This window comes from Lacerta agilis, chromosome 15 (assembly GCF_009819535.1).
Source record: "Lacerta agilis isolate rLacAgi1 chromosome 15, rLacAgi1.pri, whole genome shotgun sequence".
Taxonomy (NCBI): Eukaryota; Metazoa; Chordata; class Lepidosauria; order Squamata; family Lacertidae; genus Lacerta; species Lacerta agilis.
This window is the reverse complement of record NC_046326.1, coordinates 43,596,792-43,622,394: the sequence shown is the minus strand read 5'-3', so window position 1 is coordinate 43,622,394 and position 25,603 is coordinate 43,596,792. Positions and strand designations below refer to the sequence as shown.

Sequence of the window (25,603 nt, the reverse complement as noted above, 5' to 3'; positions counted from 1 at the left end):
ATGCCACCCACCCACCCACCCACTCCACGCCGATCACGATTACGGATAGCAGCAGCAAGGAAACTGCAACCCCCACGAGCCTCCCTAACAATTAAGACCCTCTCCCCCCCCGGTCCTTTTCCTCCCTCCCTTTCACTTCCCCCGCCTCCCCCTTCCTCTGTCCCTGGCTAATTCCCACCCCACAATCTGGACGCCCCTTCCCCGCCTGGGCCCGGAGGAGGCCTGAAGGCGCCGCGAGGCCTCGGAGGCGAAGCCCGACACCCCCCCCCCCACACACACTTCGCCCCCTTCCCCGCCCCTGCGGGAAGGAGCCCGGCCCCCTGGGCACCGAAAGGCCTCAGGCCTCCTCGTCCCCGCCGCCCTCCTGCTAGGCAGCCTCACCTCCTCGGGGGCCGCCCACCCACCCGAGCCACGGCGCCGGCCTCTCGCAGGCAAAATGGAGGCCTCGCTCCGTCAGCCGCAGCGGCGAGACTGGGGGCGGGGAGGGAGGGAGCAGAGGAGGCGTCGGGGCAGAGCGGCCTCAGCGGGGACTTCCGGTTCTCCATACCCACTTCCGGCATCCTCCCAAACACCCGTATGTAGATGATGATGACGACGACAATTGTTATTTATACCCCCCCCATTACTCTGGACGGCTTCCGGCAAAATGAAATAAAAAATAAAATATGTCCAACATTAAAAGCTTCCCGATGATTTCCCGCCAGGCCTTCGGCTCCTAGTTACACCCAGGGCCTCCTTGAGGTGGGCGGGATGCTTCGGCCCTGCCCAAGAGGGATTGGGGCTGCCTTTTAGAAAACCTTCCTGTGTTTTTTTCCTCCTGTTTTCCAAACACGTGCTTGTTTGTTTACATATTGATTGCAACTCGCTTTTGAGTTCCCCTTGACCCAACTTGGCCCGCCAGCTATTTTGGGACTACAATTCCCATCATCCCTGACCACCGGTCCTGTTAGCTAAGGATGATGGGAGTTGTAGTCCCAAAACAGCTGGAAGGCCAAGTTTGGCCATGCCTGCACGGCTTGGTGCAAAAGGAAAAGCGACCGGGATCAATAATAAATAAACAGCTGGAAGTTGCCCTCCCCCGCGCTGCACACGTCCCCCCAGGCAGCCCTTGAACCAGGGAGATCAGAAGCGCTCGATCTCGTTCCTCTTCCCCTTCCTCATACAAGCCGTACTCTATGGTCAGCCATGCGCACCTCCCTCCCGGAACTTCCGCCCAGCTGCCTCTCTCTATGGTTCCAGGGAGAATCCTCCTCCCACCTCGCCAACGTCAGAACTGGAAGTAGCTCCTGGCGCCGCTCCCTCCCTCCCTCTCGGATGGTGGAGCCTCTGAGGGGAGCTTCCGGTTTGCCTGAGGGACGACGAAGGCGGCGGCGGCGGCGGCGGCGGCGGGCGATGGGGGCTGCGCGGGGCCGCTTGTGGGCGGCGCTGCTCTTGGGCGCCGTGGCGGCGGCGGCGGCGGCGGCGGCGGCGGAGGAAGGCGGTGCCGACGGTTCCCCTTCGGGGCTGGTGACGTGCGGCTCGGTGGTGAAGCTGCTCAACCCCCGGCACGGAGTGCGCCTCCACTCGCACGACGTCCGATACGGCTCCGGTGAGGCCGCCGCCTTCGAGACCCTTCGAGTTCGCGGGGGGGGGGGGTCGCTCGCCATTTGGTTGCCTTAAGCCCCGCCCCCAGAGGAACAGGCGCAAGGGGCGAGGAGGGCAGCACTCTGCCCATGCTCTTAATCTCAGGTCGTGGGTTCGAGTTCCGGGTTGGACAAAATATTTCTAGTGGCCTGGTATACAAAACACGTGAACAAATAACAACAGCAATTGTTGTTATGTTTATTTTATATCCCACATTCCCCCCCCCCCCAAACTGGGTCTCAGGGAGCTTGCAAAAATCAAAACAGATAAAACACAGAAAGTTGATATATAATGGTATATATAAAGAAAATATGATAGCACTAAAACAACATGAAAACAATTAAATTAAAATGCAGATAGTAAAAAGTCCTATTTAGGGTAGACCCATTGAAATTATGTTTCTTTTTATTCTATTTCCTGTGACAGTGAATTAATTAAAAAAAATAGAAAGAGGCCTTGCTCTTTTTTCAATATCTATGCAGAACTATATGACATAGAAGCACACGGACAAAGATCACTCCAGATAAGCCTGCAGGCGTCACGCCTGGAACAAAGGGAGGGTGCGGCAAACTTGTGGGTTCCTTTCTCCCCACAGGTAGCGGGCAGCAGTCGGTGACGGGGGTCACAACGGTGGACGACAGCAACAGCTACTGGCGGGTCCGGGGCAAGACAGACACGGTGTGTGAAAGGGGCACCCCTGTGCAGTGCGGGCAGGCCATCAGGCTGACCCACATCAACACCGGACGCAACCTGCACAGCCACCACTTCACATCCCCCCTCTCGGGCAACCAGGTGAGGCTGGTGGACTGGAGGTGACGCAGGAGGAAGGCTTGAATTGTCACCTGTACTGCCAGGTGGAGGGTGGTGTCATGGACACAGAGGAACAGTGGGAGCTGGGGAACCAAGGGAAGAAGGCTCAGAGACCCCAGGGACTGGTGGTGGGACAATGATGAGCGGACTGGGGGGCGGGGAGGAGGTGCCGGAAGCTGAAGCAGTAACAGGGCTTGGTGAGCTGGGAGAGTCTGTGGCAGAGAGGAGTCCACAATCAGAAGCGGAAGCCAGTGAGTGGGAGGAGGAGAGCGGTCAAGAGGCCGAGATGGGTCTGGCCGGTGAAGGAGCCAGAGGGTCTCCTCTCCCAGCTGTCTCCCAAAACCAGAAGAGGCATGAAGAGGGTGAAGCAGTGACAGGCTACACCCAGGTGCAGTGGGCTGCTGTGTGGGGCATACAACTTTCAGTCTCTGCAACTGGTTCATGGAGTAAGACCTACAGAGGAGGAGCCGCTGTGCTGAGTGTGAAGATCATTTTATTTTATTTTTTGTAATAAAGAGTTAACTCCAACTCTGAACAGGAAGTATCTCCCATTGGGTATTGAACCAGGGACCTTCTGCATGCAAAGCAGGGGCTCTTCCAGTGATCTGCAGCTCTTTTCAACCCCAGATTTCTATTTTGTTTTTGTTTTTCATGCCCCCCCCAAACTTGAATGCTTGATATCAGCAACAGAAGTGAGTGTCTTGGCCATTGCACACCTAAAATGGGGAGGTCTCCACACCCCTTTCACACTGTGCTGCCAGCCCTGTGCTGGACAGCGCATAACCACTTGCTTCTTCTCTCACATGACAACAGAGTCACTGGAAAGTCTTGGCTGGCACCCTTTATGGTAGAGCTCTACAAATTGTAGTCCACTCTTTGCCACCCTGGTATCCCACCCCCACCATGTGTTTTGGAGGGCACCACCTTGGCACCAGCTGCTCTAGCTAGTGGCAAAGGTTCTCTGTCACTTGCCTTACATTAACTTGCCATTGATGAGTGTTGCATAGAATGGTAGAGGTGGAAGGGAACCTGACAGTCATCTAGTCCAACCCCCAGCAGTGCAGGAATTGCCACTAAGGACTCCCTGACCGGTGGCCATCCAATCTTTATTTAAAAACCTCCTAGGAAGGAGAGTCCACCACCTTCAAAAGGGAGGCTGTTCTGTTTTGAAGATTACAGGTGGTAGCCGTGTTGATCTGCCATAGTCAAAACAAAATAAAAATTTAAAAAATTCTTCCAGTAGCACCTTAGAGACCAACTAAGTTTGTTCTTGGTATGAGCTTTCGTGTGCATGCACACTTGTTGGTATCTGAAGAAGTGTGCATGCACACGAAAGCTCATACCAAGAACAAACTCAGTTGGTCTCTAAGGTGCTACTGGAAGGATTTTTTTTTATTTTTTATTCTGTTTGGAAGAGTGTGTGCGTCTGTTAATGTGGCCTTGTCTGTTCCAGGAGGTCAGCGCCTTTGGGGAGGATGGCGAGGGGGACTTCTTGGATGACTGGACTGTCCTGTGCGGGGGCAGCTACTGGGACCGGGACAGTGAGGTGCGCTTCAAGCACTCCTCCACGGACGTGCTGCTCTCCGTGACTGGTGAACAGTACGGGCGGCCCATTCATGGCCAGAGGGAAGTCCACGGCATGTCCTACTCCAGCCAGGACAGCTACTGGAAGGCGATGGAAGGGATTTTCATGAAGCCGTCCGAGTTCCTGAAGGCAGAAATCTACCACTCTGAGCTATGACAGCATCAAGGTTTCCCCCTCCTCCTCTGCCAACAGCCTGGTGTTCAGGGCCAGCAGGCTCCATGTTGATCCTTAGACAGTTGAGGCTGCAGGTGTTGCAGTGGTGCTAAGACGCTGTCCTGTTGTGGGAATACCAGGACAAAGGTTATCTGCCACTCCGTGTGCCGCCATCTGCAACCGCACAACAGTGTTCCCCCATCCCTCCTTCCCTGCACACCTATTGCTGATATTCAAGCACCCGTGTGCCTGGGAGTCAGCCATAAATAAATGCAGGTTAGTCAAACCGGTGCAATGAGTACTTTGTGGTTTTTCTCTCTTCCCCATCTTATGTTCACAGTAAGAACAGAAATCTTACTGTGAGTCAGCAGTGAGATTTCTAAAATGTCTGTTACTGGGTGTTTCCTTCTATCACCTCACAATTCATAGTATCTTCTGTTTCTCACATCAGTTCTCAAAGAAAGGCATTGAAAGGAAGCCGGCAGTTCCCCAGGACAGCTTCATGTTTTTACAAAAAGTTAATGGGTGAAAGCCCACCTGTGCTGAGCTCGCAGCTCTTGGCTGGTCAATGGTAGCCAAGATCACATGCACACTCTAAAGGTCTCTTCTGTATTTCTCCGCACTGAGAGGAAGATGCCAAATGCATGTTCCCATGTAGGAGCTGGCTTTGTCCCTTTACTTTGTCCCCTCCCTCCTAATTTTGGTGCACTGCTTCAGCTGAGCCATCATTTCAGGACCCTCCTTCCACTCCCCATCGAGTCCTGTATGGCTCCAGTTCTTCCATGTAGCCATAGGCAAAGAGGAATTGCATCCAGGGGAGCAAGCGGGTTTTCTGGAGGAGGATTACCAATTTGCTTCCATCAGCCTTGGAAAACGTCTCCTAGCCCTCCCTAAAAGCTAGTAACTTGTGGGTTTGTTTACATTGCTGGGAGCAGCATGGTCTGCAAGGGAATGCATGCGCTCATTTTATTTATTTACATATTAGATTTATATACTGCCCTTCATCAAAAGATCTCAGGGCAATTCACAAGCTAAAAACACAAGGATGTAGATTTTAAAGGGGTTTTTTTGATACCAAAAAACACCTGTATGTAAATAGGATGACATGGAGCCCTTTTTTGCATATAGGATAAACTGACATGAGATGGGCATAAACTGATTAGACCACCGCTACCTGGAGACACTGCCTGGGTTTGAATCTGGGACCTTCTGTGTGCTTAGCTAACACACTTGTGCTTGCCAAAGGCCCTTCCTCATTCCCTGGTGAGAAACCTTGACTTGTGAAATGAAAGTCTTGTCATTTTTTTCTGACACGTAGCGATCTCTGGCTATGCCAGTGGTGGCTGGAGCGAAGGGGAATTGCAGTCGGAAACTTCCAGAGGTCACCTGCTTGGGGAAACCGAGTTAATGTTTGATTTTTATGAATACATTCCATCCAGTCCATGCTTTGTGACGTCCTGCATTTGAACCAATAAATAGAATCTCTCCCTCCCTCTGCAAACCCCTTGCAAGTATCTCTGCTCTATTCTGGTGTGACTTCAGAACTCAGTTGAGGCGGCTTCTGGAGGCAGCTTTCCTCCAAGACCAGCTATGGGGAACCTCCGGCCCTCCAGATATTGCTGAAATAGCAAGCATGGCCAATAGACAGAGGTGATGGGGTTGGCAACATCTGGAGGGCTGCATGCTTGCCACACAATCTGCCCTACACCAACAGGGCCTTTTCTTCAGCTACCTATAAAGAGAATGGTTGGAACTTTTCCTAGGGTGGCACACATATTTGGTGTTCATTTGTTTCATAAAATTTATATACTGCTTGATCGTAAAAAAACACAAAAAAACAAAGTGGTTTACAGAAAAGATAAAACAATAAAAATATGAAAAAACCTAAATTAACAATAGAGGACTTTTGCAAAATTAAAACAACAATAGACTAAAAGCAGATTTAAGCTCACACCAACTTTCTAAACATGTTTTTAGAAGGCAGCCAAAAGTTTGCAGCGAAGGCACCTGCCTAGTATCAAGCAGGGAGTTCCAAAGGGCAAGTGATGCCGCACTAAAAGGCTTGAGTTCCCAAATGTGGAATGGGTGTTACATGGAACGCAGTGCTGGTCTTAGAGATGGGGATAGAGGGAGGAGAAATCCTGCCTCCCCCCCATGGGTAGTCTCCTAAGGGTAAAGGGACCCCTGACCATTAGGTCCAGTCGCGAACGACTCTAGGGTTGTTGCGGCGCTCATTTTGCGTTACTGGCTGAAGAAGCCGGCGTCCAACTTCCGGGTCATGTGCTAAACCACTAACGGCTAACCAGAGCAGCACACGGAAATGCTATTTACCAGAGGCGTAGGAAGGTCAGGTGGTACCCGGTGTGGAAAAATTCTTGTCACCCCCCCATTGATTCTCCCCCCCCCTGCAAAAATGGTTGACGTTATTTCATATTTTCTTATAAAGGAATAATAACAAGTAATAATAATAAAAAAACTTTTATTTATATCCCGCCCTCCCCAGCCGAAGTCGGGCTCAGGGTGGCTAACATCAGATACATAACATTGGTATAAAATCAAACAATAATTAAATTACCTCCTAAAAATATCTCAAAATCAAATTAAAGTCTATTTAGATGGCTTTCCACAGGGTTAGGGTTGGGAACAGTAAGTGCTCCATTGAACTGAAATTTCAGCCTTCACGACATAGGAAAACAGCCAAGTAAACAGCTGTTTTGGTGGAGGAGGGTCAAGATATTAACTGATATGCATGAAATTTCATATACTGTATAGCTATATAATCCCTAGTACAGTAAGATAAGACCTTTGGAGCAGGCATTTTAAAAAAGTTTTCTATGAACCGCCCTAGTAGGGCAGTAATTGTTCCTTGATAATTTGTCACCCCCTCCATTATGGAAAGTGGGACAGTCCGCCCCATGCCCCCCCCCCCTTGCTACGCCCCTGCCGTTTACCTTGCTGCCGGAGCGGTACCTATTTATCTACTTGCACTTTGATGTGCTTTCAAACTGCTAGGTCAGGGGTCAGCAAACTTTTTCAGCAGGGGGCCGGTCCACTATCCCTCAGACCTTGTGGGGGCCGGACTATATATTGGGGGGGGGGGAATGAACGAATTCCTATGCCCCACAAATAACCCAGAGATGCATTTTAAATAAAAGCACACATTCTACTCATGTAAAAACATGCTGATTCCTGGACCATCCGTGGGCCGGATTTAGAAGGCTGATTCCTGGACCATCTGCGGGCTGGATTTAGAAGGCGATTGGGCCGGATCCAGCCCCCGGGCCTTAGTTTGCCTACCCATGTGCTAGGTTGGCAGGAGCAGGGAGCCGACCTGATTGGCAAGCCCTAGGCTCTGTGGTTTAACCCACAGCGCCACCCGCGTCCCATTGGGTAGTCTCCCAGCCCTCCCTAAAAGTGATCCTTAAGGAGATTGCAATGCATTTGGGGGGGGGGGGAGTGTATGTTGTAGAGCAGACAATGACGCAGTGCATCCCTCACAGACTTTTTTTTTCATTGCAATGCTTGTTTTCCCGTGTAGGGCTAAAACTTTTCATATTTAAACAGTTAAATATTTTAAAGCACCTTTAATTATTTTTAAGTTCCACATTTGATCCATCTAAAAAGGAGCATATTATAACAGAATTGAAAATTGGAAGGGACCCTGAGGATCATCAAGCCCAATCCCCTGCAATCCAGGAGCGAAATAAAATACAGTACACACAGTGGTGCAAAAACTAAATGTGCTGTCTCTCTTTATTTTCGCCCACTGGGCACCCGCCAGATGTCTGGGACTACAACTCCCAGGAGCCCCAACCCCCAGGCTGATTGGTGAAAGCTGACAATCGCGTGGATGGATGCAGTTGGGGGACAACGGCAGGGCAAAGACATCCTGCAGAGAGCACAGCATTCTTACAAAACAAAACAAAACCTGGAAGCTGTTGGCTGAAGCCTCTGCTCCTTCCTCGATTGCACACTGCACAGGCGGCAGGTTCCTCCCTGGGGATTTTTCAGTTGGGCAGGCCGAGGCCAGGGACTACATTTCCCAGAATGCTCCAGGAGGAGCTGGATGCAGACGCGAGGGCCACTAATCCGCTCGCTGTTGCATCTTCCCGGGAGCAACAGAGCCTTTATCCCCTCCTTCCCGCCCCTGCCCGTCGGAGAGGGAGAGAGAGGAGGGGGCTCGCTCAGCAAGCCTTCTGGGGGCGCTGGTGCCGCAGGGCCCCCCTTCCTTGAACCTGCCCAGCAGCTCCCTCCGGCGCTGGCAGCCGCCCTTTGCCGAAGCGCTCTGTGCGTACCCGGAGGCTGGCGCGCCGGCAGGCAGGGGCGCGGCTTCCCCGGAGAGGCCTTAGTCCCGCCCCTCCCCCGGCCCCCGGCCTATGGCTGCAGCGCACGGGGCCGCGCGCGCACCTCCGCCTCCCCCGCCCTCCCTGCCCGCGCGCTCCCGCCGGCCCTTCCCCAGGCGCTGCCGGCGACGGGCGGTTGGAAGGAGCTGCCCAGGCGCCCCCGATGGCGGGCCCGGTGCTGGGCGCCTTGCTACTGGTCCTGCTGGTGCTACTGGGCGGCTTCTGCCTGGGGAGGTAAGGGAGAGAGCGAGGGAGATTGCAGCACTCTTTTCCCCCAGGGGGGGCATCGCTTTAGGGGGCGCCCTCCCCGTCCCCATTAAGGCCCGAGACCCTCCTCTGCCACCCCCGCTTGCCATGACCAGGTGCCACTGCCAGCCTGTCTTCCCCGCTCCCCCCAACCCCGAAAACTGGGCACCCCCTGCTGCTCACCTCTCTGCAGCTGAGCTGGCACTGCCACCCTGGCCTAGTCCTCTGCCCCCCAGCTCTGCCCACTCTGGATGCCAGGGGGCACTGCCAGTTTCATTAGCTCCCTCCCCCAACTATTGTGTGTGCCGCCCACCCTCCCTCCCTCCCTCCCTCCTCATGCCAACTGGTCCCCCACCCTGGGTAAACGTTGCCACTTTTATCTGCCATGGCACAGATTGCGGTCGCTGCCACCTTTTGTCAGCCTGGCACTACTCAGATTCCAGGTAGCGCTGCCAGCTCCGGCCTCTGAAAGCCCCTTCCTTAAGTTCTCGGCTTGCTCTAACCACTACACCACACTGGCTCTCCGATTCCGCACCCCCCCCCAAGGGCAAGGGGCGGAATTGGGGAAGTCCTTCTGCAGTGGGGTGGCATGTCTGGCTTCTGTGGTGTAGTGTTGGAGAGAAGAAACCAGGGTTCAAAGCACCTGTTCTCCCCCCTCATCCAAAATGCCACCCACAGGCTCCCCAAACACCCTGTTAGGTGTGGGCACCTCTACAAGTCGGGGCTGCCTTACACCCACTCTGCATGGCATCACGGCTGGCAAAGCTGCCAGTGGCTGTGCTGTTTGTTTTGTCTGCATCTGTGCCAGCCTCTCCTTCACCCCTCCCCTCCTTGCCTGGCATTGCCTGTCCCACTTTGCCGTCTTTCGACACCACCGGCCCAGTCTTCAACCCCTTTGCTCCCCCAAATCTGAGCCCCTGGTGTCTCCTGTCCCTGGACTGCTGCCCACCCACCCAGATGCCCTCTGCTTCTTTACTGGGGCTGACGGTGCCCTTCCTTCCTTGCTCCCTTGCTGGCATTGCTCCCCCCGTGCTGCCCACAACACTGCTAAACTTTGCGCCTTTTATCGGGGTTTGTTCTGCTCCCCAGATTCCAGGGTCTGATGGTCACTTGCTGCCTTTCTGTCCCACCTTTTTTCGAACTCAAGATAACGCACATGGTTCTCCTCCTCCTTGTTTAATTTCCGCCACAACCCTGTGAGGTTGGCTAGGCTGAGAGGTAGTTCCTGGCCCCCAGGGTCACACCCAGTGAGCTTCATGGCCGAGGGGGGGACTCTAACCCATGGGTAGGCAAACTAAGGCCCAGGGGCCGGATCCGGCCCAATTGCCTTCTCAGTCCGGCCCGTGGATAGTCCGGGAATCAGCTTGTTTTTACACGAGCAGAATGTGTGCTTTTATTTAAAATGCATCTCTGGGTTATTTGTGGGCCATAGGAATTTGTTCCTTATTTTTTTTTTCAAAATATACTTTGGCCCCCCACAAGGTCTGAGAACGGTGGACCGGCCCCCCGCTGAAAAAGTTTGCCGACCCCTGCTAACCACTACACCACATAGGTAATCCAAATATACCACCTTGCCAGTTAAGCGTTTCGCTCATTTTGCCCCACACAGTTTGGGGTGTGTGTGTGTGTGTGACAACGTTACAAGGTGCTAGCGAGAGCCAGTGTGGTGTAGTGGTTAGAGTGCCTCGCAGCTTAACCTACCTTACAGGGTTGTTGGGGGGATTAAATGAGGGTGGGGAGGGCCATGCATGCCACCTTGAAAGGGGAAAGTTCAGGACAGAAATGCATTAATAATACTAATTGCAATGAAGAATACTCCTGATGACAGGAGTGCCCCTGAGCTTGTGCAGTGTTCTTTTCCTTTGCCAGTAAGCAAGAGCAGCTCACGTGTGTGTGTGTGTGTGTGTGTGTGTGTGTGTGTGCCTGCGCCCAAGTTATCAGAGTGAATGCATCCTTTGGGGCCTGGTCACAGGGAGGAAGAGCCTTTGCCCCCTGGGTCGTGCTGGCTGGGGGCTGATGGGAGTTGTAGTCCAAAACACCTGCCAGGCTCCAGGTATGCAAAGACGGTGTCTCGAGTGTTCCCCAGGAGATGTTGTTTGCAAAGGTCAGGGAGACCCCTTTTATCGGGGTTCAGTTTGGGAACTACAGCACCCTTAAAGGACCACAGGTTTCCCTTTGGGCTCCTTGCAGTTCTGATCCTGTAGGCCTTGTCTGGGTCCCGGGTGCGAGGCTTGTCTTCAGCCGTGGTTGCGGATCAGGGCTTATTTATGGCGGTATCCTCAGCGGTTGATTTGGAGTGATAGGGGGGAAAGAGTTGATTTCAGGAGAGCAAAATCTTCCTCTTCCATAGCGAGTCGCTCTGTGTTTGGCTGTGAGCATTTTGGATGATTGTGGGGACAGCAAAGGCCGTGATATAAAACAACTTGCTGTGTTCCTGGTCCTGAATTTAATAGCCTTTCTCTAGGGGAAGAGCTGTAACTCAGTGGCAGAGCCCGATTTCTTTTGATAGGGTTGTGGGTTTCCTCTGCCTGAAACCCTGGAAGACACTGCCGGTCAGTGTCTACAACACTGAGCTACACAGAGCAGTGGTCTTACTCTGTGCAAGCTGGCTTCCTATGTTCCTATTTAAGCCAGCTAATTATTAACATCATGAGGACTAGCGTTCTACTTCATTTTTAGGGGGGAGGAGGTGGGGGGGGGGACAACACATCTGCTTTGCATGCAGGAGGTCCCAGGCTCAATCCCCAGTGGCATCTTCAAGCAGAGCTGGGAATATCCCCTGCCTGAAACTTTGGAGAGCTGCTGCCAGTCAGTGTAAGGAATACTGAGCCGGGTGGATCAATAGTCTGGTTTTGACATACTGAAAAAATGAGCAATCTCGATTTCATAGAATTGTAGAGGTGGAAGGGACCCCAAGGGTCATCTGGTCCAACCCCCTACATGGAACAGACACGATGGGGAGGTGAGGGGAATGATGAGGGGCTTAGCTGTTGCAGCATAGATTTTTTTGCTCCGGTAGTGACGCTGTGCCAGTGCAGAATTTAGAACCGTTGGGTGCGGAATTAAAGTTTCTAGTCCTTACTGGCTGCTGAGAGATGGGATTGAGATTGGAGTGGTGAAGAAGGAGGAGAAACCTCCCTAACGTGAAAGGAAACGGAATCAAATTCTGTGCAAAATAAACAAATAGGTGCAAATGTTGGTGTTCAATTCAGCTTGCAGAATTCTACCTGCCGCGCGGAATTTTGGAATTAACTTTTTGATGTGGAATTCTCACATTTTTCTTGTTGTTTCCTTCCTTCTTCTGTCCATAAAAATATGTCTCACCAGTCTTATACATCTAAAAAATACAATGCAGTTCATTAAAACCAAACGAGCTAACTCAGGCTAGAGTGGAAAGCCAGTGAATGATGGCATTCGGTGAGAACTGAGGTGGATTTGTTATAGCAAAAAATAATATAGCACTCCCAAGAGCCTCTTTAGCTGTACAGTATATGCTACTGGGAAGCGTTCAGAAGATCAGGATGAGGAACTGTGTGAAATAAGGTCAATAGTGTTTGAAGGCACACATTTGCAGATTATATATATATATATATATATATATATATATATATATATATATATATATATATATATATTAAAAAATTAAAAACCTGTTCAGCCTGTCTTCTAAAAGCAACCAAATCCAGTTCTATGCAACCTTCCAGGAATCACTTGCAAAAAAGGCTGCATGCTGCTGGTGGGTGGGGCGAGAGGCAAAAGTGGGCGGAGCAACTAAGGCACATTTCCCATTTTGGACGGTAGGCTAGTTTCTGCACAGACTCTCCTCATCCGTTTCCCTCCAAGCAAGCAATCTCCTTTTCTGCAATTTGAAGCCATCAGTTTGAGTCCCACCTTCTGGAGATGGAGAAAACAAGCTTGTTCGCTCTTCCATTTGACAACTTTTGAGCTATTTGAAGATGGCTCTCCTATCTCCTCTCAGTCTCCTCTTTTCCAGGCTCAACATCCCCAGCTCCTTCGACCGTTCCTCACCAGGCGCGTGTGACGGACAGCAGAGCCCAAGTCTGGCTCTGCAGTCCCTCAGGATTCCTCCGGAGGGCCGGAGCCTCTCTCCGATTGGCTGTTGAGACGGGCAGCCGGCGGGAGGGGCGGAGCCAGCTCTTTTGGGTGGGAGAATAAAAGGCGCCGTTTCTGAGGGAGAGAGTCGGTCAGGGCTTGGGCTGAGGGAGAACTGGCTCTAAGACCCGGTTGAGGGTCTGGGGAAGGAAATGGAGGGCTGAGGCAGGAGAGGCAGACACTGTGGTGATAATAATAATAATAATAATAATAATAATAATAATAATAATAATAATAATAATAATAATAATAATAATAATAATAATTTTATACCCCGCCCATCTGGCTGGGTCACCCCAGCCACTCTGGGCGGCTTCCAACAAAAGATTAAAAATACCGTACATTAATTAATTTATTTTTTAAGCCACTCTTCCTCTTGGGAGAGATCTTCTAGAAAGAGGAGGCTCTCAAGCCAGTTACAAGGGCCAAGAGGATTCCCTGGGATCTGGTATCCCAAATAAAACGCCTCAGGAGGGGCATTGCTAAGAGAGAGGGCAACTGAGGGAAAGGGCTCCTCACTCGGGAGCCAAAGTATGAAGCGGCGAAGGAAGATTTTGCTGCGTCCAAAATATTTCACTATAACTGACACCTGTCACAACTAAGTAAAGGAATGAGAGTAAGCAGAAGCTCAGAGGAACATCTCCTCGGTGCCACATTTGCGCATAAGCTGAACAAGCTATAACTTAGGGCCCCACTCTCTTGGGGGCCCCCAAAAAACACAAAGGGGGAAAAAACTGGATGTACATTTCCAAAATAGAAGATAAAAAACAAAACAAAACCTACAGGATGTTGTTGTTGTTGTTCAGTCGTTTAGTCATGTCCGACTTTGTGACGCCAGGCCCTGCTGTCTTCCACTGCCTCCCGCAGTTTGGTCAGGCTCGAGAGCACCGTCCCGCCACCTCGTCCTCTGCCGTCCCCTTCTCCCTGTGCCCTCCATCTTTCCCAGCATCAGGGTCTTTTCCAGGGAGGCTTCTCTTCTCGTGAGGTGCCTTGTTGTGGCGAAGGGGCTGGAATAACTCAGAGAAGCTATGAGCTGTGCTGTGCAGGGCCACCCAAGATGGACAGGTCAGAGTGGAGAGTTTTGACCCAACATGATCCACCTGGAGCAGGAACTGGCAAGCCGCTCCAGTACCCCTGCCAAGGAAACTCCAAAACCTCCATACAGCAACAGTGTTTTGTCTTGTGTAGGCTCCTGTGATGTAAGTCATGGGCCCTGCCTGCTAGCCTGCTCCCTAGAATATCACTGGTTTGCTCATTTCTATATATACAGTGGTGCCTTGGTTCTCAAACTTTATCCGTTCTGGAAGTCCGTTCCAAAACCAAGGCGCGCTTTCCCATAGAAAGTAATGCAAAACGGATTAATCCGCTCCAGACTTTTAAAAACAACCCCTAAAACAGCAATTTTAACATGAATTTTACTATCTAACAAGACCACTGATCCATAAAATGAAAGCAATAAATATAGGCTACTGTACTATAAAAGAAATAAAACAGTATTGTAGATGATAAAAATGAAAATTAAAAAATTTCTTACCTTCACTGATGATATTCATTGTTTGGATGGGGGGCTTTTATCCATTTCCGCAGTCAAAGGACAGCTGGACATATAAAGGGCCCCATTACCTTCAGTAGCTTAGGGCCTCATCAAACCTAAATCCAGCCCTGCATCTTACTACCTCTTGTGGAAACTTCCAACTGAAGTGTAACAACTGATTTTGAGTCACTGAACTTCCAGAGAAGCTGTGCCTCTTGTGTTTCAGCCTGAAGCACAAGCCATAAGTTAACTTCTGCCTGAAAGAACGCCTCTCCTGATCCAAATGGAACTTTTCTTGTTGGGTCAGCTCCCACCTGAGACTTGCAAGTCCCTCACGCAAGACACACTTAGCCTGTGGTAAATGGAAGACATTTGTGTCAATAGCATACCGTGAGGGGGAGTCAGTGGTGGGATCCGTGACTTCATCATTTGGTGGTTAGCCTGCTGAGTCTGCCACATCTTGGCTTCCAGACACCTTGGCTGCCTTCCTCTGCTGATTGTTGGGAGGTTCGGTGCAGATAAAAGAAAGCCCTTCTTCGTGCAGGGCAGAGTTAAACGGTGGAACTCCCTGCAACAGGAGCCAGGGAGGGCCGCCAACTTGGATGGCTTCAGAAGAGGATTATACAAATCCATGGAAGAGGAGAGGGCTCTGCTCTGCCCCCAAAGTTGGAGGCAGCGATACTTCTGGATACCAGTTTCTGGAAACTGCAGTAGGGGAGATTTCCTGCTTCTTCATTTCCTTACAGTCACACGTTTGATTCCTGGGGTAGAGTTTCCCCACTGCTGAGCTATACTGCAGAAAACAGGTGCCGTAGGGAAGACTGCATTTTGCATGGGCTGCCACTGATTCGAATCCTGACGTTCCCTTAGGTGGCTCCTGTACATCCTGGTCACCAATTGGTGTCGCCGGCGGCTGCAGGCAGAGCTGAAGGTGGGCTCTTTTGGGTTCTTTTGGATCCAGAACCTCAGCCTGAAGTTCCAGGAGGAGCAACAGACAGTGGTAGGTACCGGGGTGTGTGTGTGTGTGTGTGTGTGAGACACTGGTCTGGTGAGGCTTGCAGACTTTCCTGCTCAGCTGTGGCGAGGCTTGCCCCAATAGGAGGCGAGCCACACGCAAGAGGCGGCTTTGGCATTGGTGTGATTCTTCCCCTGCTCCAGCCCTACTAAGCTGGTGCTGCCCCTTGAACCTTGTCCCTGGGGGCGGGGGAATAGCGGTGGGTGTGCCACACTGAATCTATGGGGCAGAGGGCACATACCTGGGAGGAGAAGTTTGGGAGCAGGGATGTACATGCAGCCATCATGGGTGTCTCTTGGCTGTGCCGTTTTAGGAAATTGACAGCGTCTGGATCTCCAGCAAGCTCCTGAACCAAGATGTCCCGTGAGTATTTATTTATTGCATTCATATTCCACCTTTGCTCGAACGTTAACAAGGTGGCGCATGTGGTCCTCATCCTCCCCATGTCACCCTCACAACAACCTGTGTGGGAGGTTAGGCTGAGAGGAAGCAACTGGGCTTAAGGTTGACCAGTGGGCTTCATGGCTCAGTGAGGATTTGAACCCTGGTCTCTCCTGGGTCCTAGTCCTTGAATCCCCACAACAGGTTAGACTGAGAGGGAGAGCCCCAGGTCACACACGGGGAGCTCTATGGCCAAGTGAGAGATTTGAATCCGGGTCTTCCAGGTCCTAGTCCAATACTCCAACCACTACACCACACTGCCTCTACTGCCTTGTAGTTTCCCCACCGGTCGATCCTTCAGTGAACGCTCTCTGCATCCACTCATCTGGCATGGAACCCTGCAGGGCAGGTGGATATTGAACCCTGGTGGATTATGGGCCAGATTTGGGGAGGAAGGGTGGTGTCAAAACCTCTGCTTGGCCCCAGAACACACTCAGCCCCTCATAACATAAATTATGTTCTTTATGTTGTACATTGCTGTGGGATCTTCTGCTTAAAGGCAGTATATAAATCGGGGAAGATAAGAATAACCTCTGCTGACCCATTGCATTTCCAGTTAGGGCTGGGAAACAGGGCTTGGTGGTGATGGTTGTACCACCATCCTACAGCAGAAAGGAGCCTGTGGGCCTCCAGACGCTGCTGAACTTCAGCTCCCACTGCTCTGTCCATTGGCCACTTTTCCTACTGGCTGCTGCTGCCAGTCAGTGTACAGAGCTAGACGGACCAATGGCCTGATTCAGTGTAAGGCAGCATCCTGTGCCCCTGCTTAAAGCTTTCCTTGAGAACCATGAGGACTAGAATCTTGTTTTCAGTCTTAGAGGAGGAGCTGCTGCTTTCTGGGAGAAGGCCCCAGGCTTAATCCCTGATGGCATCTCCAAGAGGGACAGGGAAGGACCCTTTGGAGAGCCATTGCTGCCAGTCAGTGCGGACAGACCCAAATGTCGGAGGAGAAGTCAGTTTCCTACGAATCCCCAAACTGCTTTTTAGACACTTTAAAAATTCCTCTTTAAGCCTTGGCACCGAACTGGGCTAGCTCTGCTTGCATTGAAATCCTGTCTCTTGGTGGGAGGGTTGGCAGGGGGAAGGTGGTTGCACCCCCTGCTCCTGACCCCATTCTCGCCCCCCTTCCTTCCTTCTGCAGGCGCTACCTGGCACTCTGCTTTGGCGAGGTGCGCGTCCGCGTTGACCTGCAGAAGGCACCCAGGCTGCCATCCTCGGAGGCCCCAGCCGATGGTGGCGTTGAGCAAGGCAAAGCGCTCTCTGTTGGACCCTCGCTGCTGCGGCTCCTCAGCCAGGTGAGAGAGGCTCAGGTCTGGGCAGGGAGCCTGGGTGGGTGGGTCTGGACCTCCATGCCTCCTCACAGACACCCCCTTCTGTGCCCTCCCCAGCTCTGCTCTGTCCACGTGGAAGCGGTCAACATCATGGTCCTGCATGCGGCAGCCTCCGAGTCCCTGTGGCACGTGCAGGTGACCAGGACACAGATCCTGCTGGATGGCGACGGGAGACGGTGAGTCTATGGGGGTGGTTTTGGCTACCCGTAGCCCTGCCTTGTGGGAAGGGTCTGCAGCTCAGGACAGAGCACCTGACTTAACGTGCGAGAGGTTCTGGGTTCATTTCCCGGGGTCTCCAGATCCAGCTCTTCTTATTGAGGTATGTTGGTATAGCAGAACCTCCATGCCCAGGGACAGTCTACCTCCAAATACCAGGCAGTGGGGAACAACTGGAGAGCACTGTTATGCTCAGATCCTGCTTGTGGGTTTCGGATTAAAGGCACCTGGTTGTTCCTTGTGAGAACAGGAAGCTGGAACTCATGGGCCACTGGCCTAATCCATCAGTCTTTTCTTTGGTTCTTATGGAACCTCCAGGTCCAGAGGCAGTCTATCTAGATTCCTATCATTGTGAGAAGAGGAGACTGGACTAGAAGGCCACTGGCCTGATCCAGCAACCAGGCGCTTCTTATGCCTGTACTATTTCTTAAAAAATAAATCTCTCCGTTGTGGGTGTTTTTCTTTGTTCCTTGATCACTGAAAGTTGGATTGCTCTTGTCCCCCACCCTTTCCCCTCCCCCAGCATGGCCTGCGAGGCGACCTTCTCCCAGGTGAACAGCAAAGTCCTGAAAAGCAGCCGACAGGTAAGGCGGGGGGGGGGGGGAGGTGAGAGAAACACCTGGTGTTGGGGGCTTGCTTCTGTCAATTTATTTGCAAAAGTGTTTCCAGACTGCCAGTCTGTAGGATAAGATGTAGCAGTGTCCAGCACTAAGTGTCCAGCACTAAGAAATAAAACAGTGTCCAGCACTAAGAAATAAAAGAAAGCGATTTTCTTTAAAAGCATAATTAGAAGTACTGTAACTGCATAGGTCTGAGTCTTCTAGAGATGCCCAGAAGTTGAAAGTGAGAGGGTGCCTGTTGCATCTCTGCTGGATGCATGTCCTGCAGCATCAAGGATGCTGTGCTGAGTGCCCGACTTTTGACAATCAGTAACAGCTGCAACCTTCCCTTGCCCCAATGGCTCCTGCCTTTCTCAGATCTGCATGCTTTATTGATTCATATACAGCACTTGGTTGTTAAAACAGCCACCACCCTCAAAACGGTTTGCAAAAAAAAAAGGTCAATAAGTAAAAGAAAAGAAAAAGCCTAAGACTTTCCAAAAGTTAAAATAGCAGTGGACGAAAAACATATTACAATTCACACCAGCTTTCCAAGTTTCCAGGCTGACTTGTCTAAACAACACACATCATGAGTTGCGATATATTGCCGGCTCCAAAGTTATGAAACCGATACCATGCTACGGATTTCAGATTGGCATATATCGTCCAGCCCTAACAGGCATCAATGCATCTCGCCCATGGCGGATTCCTCCTTCTCCCTCTCCCCTGCAGGCCGACGCCTGCCTGGCTGAGCTGTCGCTGGCCCTCACCGTCTCCCTGGACTTGCGCCTGAGCAAGTGGCAGCTCCGTGGCCTGGAGGTGGGCGTCTGGAGCCTCCACGCCGAGCTGCATGAGGGACTCTTCCACAGCGAGCTGCTGCGGCGCGTCAGAGGCGGAGATACGGCAGGTCGAGAACTCTGGGCTCCCCGGGGTGTTTGGGAGGGGGCATCAAAAGGCTGAGGGTGGGCTCCTTCCTCTTCCTCCTCCTGCTCCTTGGATTCCCAGAGCTCAGGCACAATTTGCAACTCGCCTGTTCACCTGGGGCGATGGCCCCGCTCCTCCCAAGTGAGCGAAGTATACTCTCTTGCCCCGCTGGTGGAAAGGGTGCCTGGTGTCCTGACCCCCAACCCTTGGTTTGCTGACTTCCGTTTTCAGCGGGTTGCCTCCAAATGAATGGTTGGTGTGATAGTTGAAGGAACCAGCTGCGGTGGGGGGGGGGGTTGTCATGGGGTGCAAGGGTCTGTAGTTCGCTGCCCTGAAACTGGCAAGTGCACAAGAGAGGGAGGGAGAGAGCCAGGAGAGGGATCTGGCTCTCCTCCGTTCCTCATGTGCAGTGCCCTCGAGCGAGTGTCTTGGGTTTGAGACGCCCATGAGCCTCTCACGCATGGCCCTTTCCCCGACTTCCAGACCCTGCCGTTGAGCTGCGCCCCTCGATGGTGAGCCTGGCTAGCCTGAAGTACGTGCCCTGCCGGGTGAAGGTGGAGCTGCAGAACACCAACCTGGTGCTCTCTATGAACAGCCAGAAGAGGTAACCGAGAGTGGGGGGTTTCAGGGAGCAAACCTTTAATCCAAAGCCATGAAGACTGGAATCTTGCTTTCAGCTTAGCTCAGAAGGTCCTGGGCTCAGTCCTGGCTTCTGCAGGTGGGGCTGGGAGAGAGACCCCCTTCCTGGAGTCCGGCAGAACTGCTGCCGGTCAGAGTAGGCACCACTGAGCTAGATGGGCAAAGAGTCCCACTTGGTATATTGAGGGGAGCTTCCCCTTGTCGTCTCCATTGCAGGCACCTCACCTGGACCCTGAAGCTGCTGCAGTTTGCGTACCAGTGTGACGGGGAGCAGATCCCACTCCGCAGCTTCACGCCCACCTGCGACCTGCCCCAGATGAGCGTCGAACTTGCTCTGGAAGGCAAGTGCTCAGAGGAAAGTAGTGAGAGGAGGGCAGAGGAACAGTAGGGCACATGGTGTGCGCTTAGAGCCTCTTTCTCCGGCCCTCATGACACTTCCTAGGCCACGCCTCCTCCTTAGCCACACCCTCTCCCCTAGGTCACACCTCTCCCTAGCCACATCCTCTTTCCCTAGGTCACACTGCTCACTGGGGACTCAGCTACATAGGCAACGAAAAAGCACTTTATATGTGGTTTGTGCATTCTAACACTGTGACACCAGATGGCGCTGTGGAGTTGCGTTTTTGCTAACCCAATTTCTCATGCAAAGTTTGCAACGCGTTTAGCTGAAGCGCTTCTTTGATGTGTCTAGATCCAGCTTGGCCCTTGCTTTCATTCATTTATTTTATATATTGAATGTCTGCACCGCCCTTTGTCCTCCCTACACGGGAGTTTCCTCGAGGGAGGAGACCAGCCAACCTCAGGAAGGGGTGAAATGTGTCCCTTTGCACCTGGCCCCTCGGAGTGGAATGTGGCCCCCGTGCTCTAGGCGAGGAACATAAATCCGATCACGGGAGGGAGCGGGAGACTCCGCCACCCACAACCCCGACGAAGCCCCTCTTCTTTTCTGCTCTCCCTGCAGATGGGCTCCTGCTCTCTCAGAGCCGCCAGCGGATCGTCTGCCTCAGCCTGCTGAAAGCCACCTTGCAGGCAAGTGTTTCTCTTGCTGTAGTTGAATGGGACCCTCAAGGGTCATCTAGCCCAACCCCCGCAACGCAGGTCTGGCCGCCGCAGCCGCGCGGCCAATGGCACTCCTCCTCTCTCACCCATCTGTAGGTCATGGCCATCGACATCTCAGTCGCCGTGGTGCTCAACACCTGCATTGTCCACTACCGCCACCAGGAGTTCTCCCACTGGCTGAGCATGCTGGCTCTGGCGCGGAGAGAGGAGGGGCCCCCGGCCCCCGCCAGGAACAGCAACAGGAGGTCAGGGTCTCTTCCTCCCCTCCCCGCTGCCCCCCTCCCTCAGCGCCCAAAGACCTGCTGCGTATTTATAATTGCAATTGTTATTATTAAATGTGTATGCCACTCTATACCTGCAGGTCTCAGGGCAGTTCAAAAAATAAGATTTATTTATTTGGAGCATACAATTGTTATATTGGAAGGGGCACCAGGAGGTCATCTGGCCCAACCCGCTGCCACGCAGGAATCGCAGTCTGAGAATCCCTGATAGATGGCCAACTGGCCTCTGTTTAAAGCAAAGGAGAGCCCACCCCTTTCCGAGGGAGTCCGTTCCACGGTCGAGCAGCTCTCACCGTCAGTTCTTCCAAACATTTAGTTGGAATCTCCTTTCTTCTCATTTGAATCCATTGGTCCTCCCCTCCGGAGCAGTAGAAAACAAGCTTCCTCCACCATCCACATGGCAGCGCTCTGGATATTAGCATCCCCCCTTCAGCCGAAAAGTCTCCCAGAGGGTTTGCATTCAGTCACATAAAGCAAGGCATCCCCTGCCTGCAGGCTTATGATATAAAATACACAACACACGAGGGAAAAGGGCCAAGGAGGGTAGAGGAAAGAAGCAAGCTCAGGCACCAGGTTTTTTATATTGACAAGGTGGCACAGTTCAGGGGCAAGGGGTGCTTGAAGGAGCTGGGCTTTCATGGAATTGTGGAATCGCAGAGTTGGAAGGGAGCCCCAAGGGTCTTCTAGCCCCACCCCCTGCTATTTCAGCAGAGGTGATGGAGTGCTTCCTGCCTTTCTCACTGAGGCAGCCTGGTGGGATGGCGGCCCCCAGGCAACAGTTGGGGGGAGAGGAGGAGGCCTGATGGAGCTGGCCTGCTGCAGCAGAGCCACCAGAGGAGCCTTGGGTCCATCACACCACCCTTCCTCAAATATGGCATCTCTGGTGGGGATGCAGATCCAATGCAGAACAACACCCATTTCTCCCCCATTTAGGATGCCGCAGATCCTGGCCACCATCATCCTCAGTGCCTCGGTCTCCAATGTCAATGTCTCCGTGCAGCTGGGAGACACCCCACCGTTTGCCTTGGGCCTGAACTCGGTCTCCCTAGGTAGGGATTGTGCATTTTGTGTTTCTGTATTGTGATTTAATCCTGCAAACCGCCCCGAGACCTGCGGGTATAGGGTGTTATGCAAATTTAATAAACAACAACAACTACTACTACTACTACTACTACTATTAGTAGTACTAGTAGTGCCAGGTAGAATCGTAGAATCATTGGAAGGGACCCTCAAGGGTCATCTAGCCCAACCCCCTGCAATTCACTGGGGACTGGCCTCTTTTTTAAAAAAAAAACGGGGTTCGTCCATTTGCAGCGATAGATAGATAGATAGATAGATGATAGATAGATAGATATTATTTTCAAAAATAATACTATAAATTTAGAAAATTGGCATGCTTAGATATAAAGCATTAAAACTGTTGTTCAAAAGTTTTGACTGTTTCTAATTTATTGCTTTTGCAATACATCTGTGACTGTAACCAATCTCAGATGTTTTTAATGGCAATTCTTTTAAGAGTTTTAATATGTGTGAAAGGACTTGCTTCTTTTTCGTTCAAAATGGCACATCTGTCGGCTGCTCTGGAGCCTGAGATGATAACGCAATAAAATTCAGAACAGTCACAATTAATTACGCATTGATTCCAAAACAAATTAAAACCATTTATTTTAATTGAGAGCCAGGGTGGAGCAGTTTTTGGAGCATCTGACTAGGACCTGCGAGAGACCAGGGTTCGGATCCTCCCACTTGGCCATGAAGCTCTCCCAGGGTGTGACCTCGGGAGAGTCATTCACTTTGGGCCTGACCTATCTCACAGGGTTGTTGTGAGGGATTAAATGGGGGGGGGAACCATGTGCACCACCTTGAAAAAGGTGGGATATAAATGCAACAAATGGATCAAAAACCTGATCGAGTGATGCCAGCTGTCAAAGTTGGGTGGTCATTGACACCTGCAGCCTGCCCCTCTGCTACCCCCTTGCCTCTTCACATGCCCCCCAAGTAAACCCGTGGTACTGCCCACTTTGGGAGCTGTTGTTTAAGGGGTCCGCAAAGACCAGCAATTTCCTGCAGCTTTGGGGAGAATTTTGTTTGTTGGGAAATTTTCCCAGCAGAGTTTTTGGATAAGCTCCCTTCCTTCCTCCTTCTCTCTCTCTCTCTCTCTCTCCCTCTCTCCTCTCCCTCTCCCTCTCCTCCTCCTTCCCTCCCTCTGCCTTCTAGATTGCCAGCACCTGCGTCCGCAGAGCGTCCACCAGCGAGCTGTCCTGGCAGTCGACCACCTCTGCTGGCGCGTGGGGGCTGACTCCCACATCCAGCGTGCCCCCCACCCGCCCAACATGCACGTCTGGGGAGAGGCCCTCATCCTCGACTCCTTCAATCTGCAAGTGAATGAGGGGACGGGGCTTGGGGCAGAGAGGGCAGGGGGGTGGGGGTGGGGGGAAGGAGCTTGGCACAGATTCTGGGAGGTTGCTGGCAGTGTCCGGCTTGGGTGCCACCCCCCACCGTATACCTCAGGGCCTCCCCACCCTTGCATCCCAGGGCTGCCCCCATCCCATTTTTCTGCAGGCCTTCCCATCCCTGTTGCATCCCAGGGCACAGAGAATCTTGCATCTCCTGTCCTGTTTTTGGGTGGGGCGAAAGAGCTGAGAACAGATGGAGGGTTTATGGGGGGGGGGAGAGAAGAGAAGCGAGAGGGAGAAAAGTGAAGGTGCTAATCCAAGTTCCCACCTCCGTGAATATTCAAGGAGAGCATAGCTTTGATTTCCCCCTGCAAAGCAAAAGCTGTAGGAGGGAATGCAGGAGTCAGGCCAGTTCAGTATTGTCTGCACTGACTGGCAGCTGCTCTCTGCGGTCTCGGGGGGGGGGTCATCCCTCCCTGGATATTCTGGGGATTGAACCTGGGACCTTCTGTGTGCACAGCAGGAGCTCTGCCGCCGAGCTACAACTCCTCCCCCCCCCCAAAGCAAGTTTTTGCCCTCGTGTTTCTACATTTTTAAAGGGACATTAAGAAGCACCCTTTAACCAAGTCTGTCTAGCTCAGTATTGTCTACACGGACTGGCAGCAGCTTTCCAGGGCTGCAGGCGGGGGATTCTCCCAGCCCTACTTGGAGATGCCGTTGGGGGAATTGAACCTGGGACCCTTCTGCCCTGAGCTGTCGCCCTTTCCTGAAGAGAAAATAAGATTCTGGACCTCACAATTCTAAAGCGGTATCTACCCAAAAAAACGAAACCGAGATGCTAGTCCTCATGGGATCACAACGCCCCAGCGACTCCTTTCTGGCCTCTTCCACAGGGCAGCTACAACCAGCCTCTGGGCACCTCCAGCACCCACGCTGACACCCTCTTCCTGGACTGCACCCTCCGCGGACTGCAGGTGGAGTCTTCGGACACCTGCTCCGAGTGCCTCTCCAGGGTGCTGTCCCTCTGGCGCCCCCAGAGGATGGAGGAGACCCCGGGATGCCCAGAGGAGGAGGAGGAGGAGGAGGCTCTTTCTATTGGGGAGGAGCTGGGGGTCCTCTGGAAGGTTGACCTGAAGGTGGAGGATGTCAACCTCTTCACTCTGTCCAGCCTGGCCGGTGAGTGCTGGGGGGGGGGGCGGAACAAGAGCTTTGAGGTGCAGTGGAGGCTGTTTCTGCCCCCCAAAGTCAGACAGACTGGAGATGGGTCTCAGTGACCCATTGGGGCACCCTTCCCTAGGAACACAAGTGAGTGAGTTCCAAATTTTAACTCAGTGCAGCATGAAGAAGGACTTCCCTTTATCCGTCCTGTTTCTTCCAGCATTCATCTTCCTTGGATGTCTGAGTTCTAGTGTTACAAGAGAGGAAGAAATCATTTTCAGTCATTTAGAGTTGCACACTCCCCCCTTTGGAACTCCCTGCCTCTTGACACCAGGCAGGCACCTTTGCAAAGCCTCTCCATGCTATAGAGAAAGAAACCTGGCTTTTCATCTGCCTTTTAGCTGATTTTAATCACTTCTTGCTACTGATTTTGAATGATTTTATTTTATATTCTTTTTGTAAACTGCTTTGAGGTTTGTCTGGTTTTTTATTTTTTTATTTTTACAAGGTCTGTAAATTATGAAATAAATAAATAAGATAAATTTAAAGCAGCCGCTCCCCCAAAAAGAATCATGGGAACTGTAGTTCGCCCTTCGTGGAGCTACAGTTCCCAGCACCCAGAATAAACTGCTGTTCCCAGAACTCTCTTTTCATCATACAAACAAACAAACAAAAATGGATTGTGAGTTGTTTGCAACTGTTTTTAACATTGTATGGACGGGTTGAAGTATAGGTGGTTATTAATGATATTAATTCTAATAATGCAATAAGACAATCATATCATAAATAAATAAGTGGAGCTTGACTGGCGTGCCATCTTTCTCCCTCCTTCCTTCCTTCCTTCCTTCCTTCCCTCCCTCTCCTTCTCCTTCTCTCCCTCCCCCCCCCCCACCAGGGGCCACAGAGGCCAGGCTGGACACCCTGACCATGCTGGGCAGTGCTGAGAGCTGTACCATCAGTGTCCAGGGGGTGGCGCTGGCCTTGGTGAAGAGCATCACGGAGAAGATGCAGCCCTGCTGCAAAGCGCCTGCCATCCCCAGCCCCCTGGCCGACCTCTCCAGCCTCTCCCTCACCTATCGGAGCAGCATCCGCTCCCTGGAGGTATCACTGCCCACCTTTGTCGAGGGGGGAGGGGCA

The 25,603-nt window shown here is 52.1% G+C and overlaps 2 protein-coding genes across 4 annotated transcripts in view; both read left to right on the top strand.

The window, feature by feature from the left end:
* The first annotated feature begins 1,392 nt into the window (after positions 1-1,392).
* SDF2 (stromal cell derived factor 2) lies at positions 1,393-4,461 on the top strand. Its single transcript, XM_033171562.1, has 3 exons — positions 1,393-1,588; positions 2,219-2,415; positions 3,887-4,461. The coding sequence occupies exons 1-3, from the start codon at positions 1,393-1,395 to the stop codon at positions 4,172-4,174; spliced, it is 681 nt and encodes a 226-aa protein (XP_033027453.1). The 3' UTR covers positions 4,175-4,461.
* A 4,142-nt stretch (positions 4,462-8,603) lies between these two features.
* KIAA0100 (KIAA0100 ortholog) overlaps positions 8,604-25,603 on the top strand; it is a 37,026-nt gene continuing 20,026 nt past the window's right edge. Inside the window, exons 1-15 of one of the 3 annotated variants that reach the window (XM_033171395.1) lie at positions 8,604-8,748; positions 15,278-15,407; positions 15,736-15,785; positions 17,005-17,158; positions 17,252-17,370; positions 17,934-17,994; positions 18,742-18,916; positions 19,384-19,537; positions 19,789-19,913; positions 20,534-20,601; positions 20,728-20,876; positions 21,846-21,961; positions 23,130-23,293; positions 24,202-24,484; positions 25,362-25,567. In XM_033171395.1, the coding sequence (XP_033027286.1) occupies positions 8,678-8,748; positions 15,278-15,407; positions 15,736-15,785; positions 17,005-17,158; positions 17,252-17,370; positions 17,934-17,994; positions 18,742-18,916; positions 19,384-19,537; positions 19,789-19,913; positions 20,534-20,601; positions 20,728-20,876; positions 21,846-21,961; positions 23,130-23,293; positions 24,202-24,484; positions 25,362-25,567 (2,025 nt within the window). In that variant the 5' untranslated portion in view covers positions 8,604-8,677. Of the gene's footprint in view, positions 8,749-15,277; positions 15,408-15,735; positions 15,786-17,004; positions 17,159-17,251; positions 17,371-17,933; positions 17,995-18,741; positions 18,917-19,383; positions 19,538-19,788; positions 19,914-20,533; positions 20,602-20,727; positions 20,877-21,845; positions 21,962-23,129; positions 23,294-24,201; positions 24,485-25,361; positions 25,568-25,603 lie in introns of those variants that run through there. The other 2 variants (XR_004427942.1, XM_033171394.1) reach the window with 2 other exon arrangements.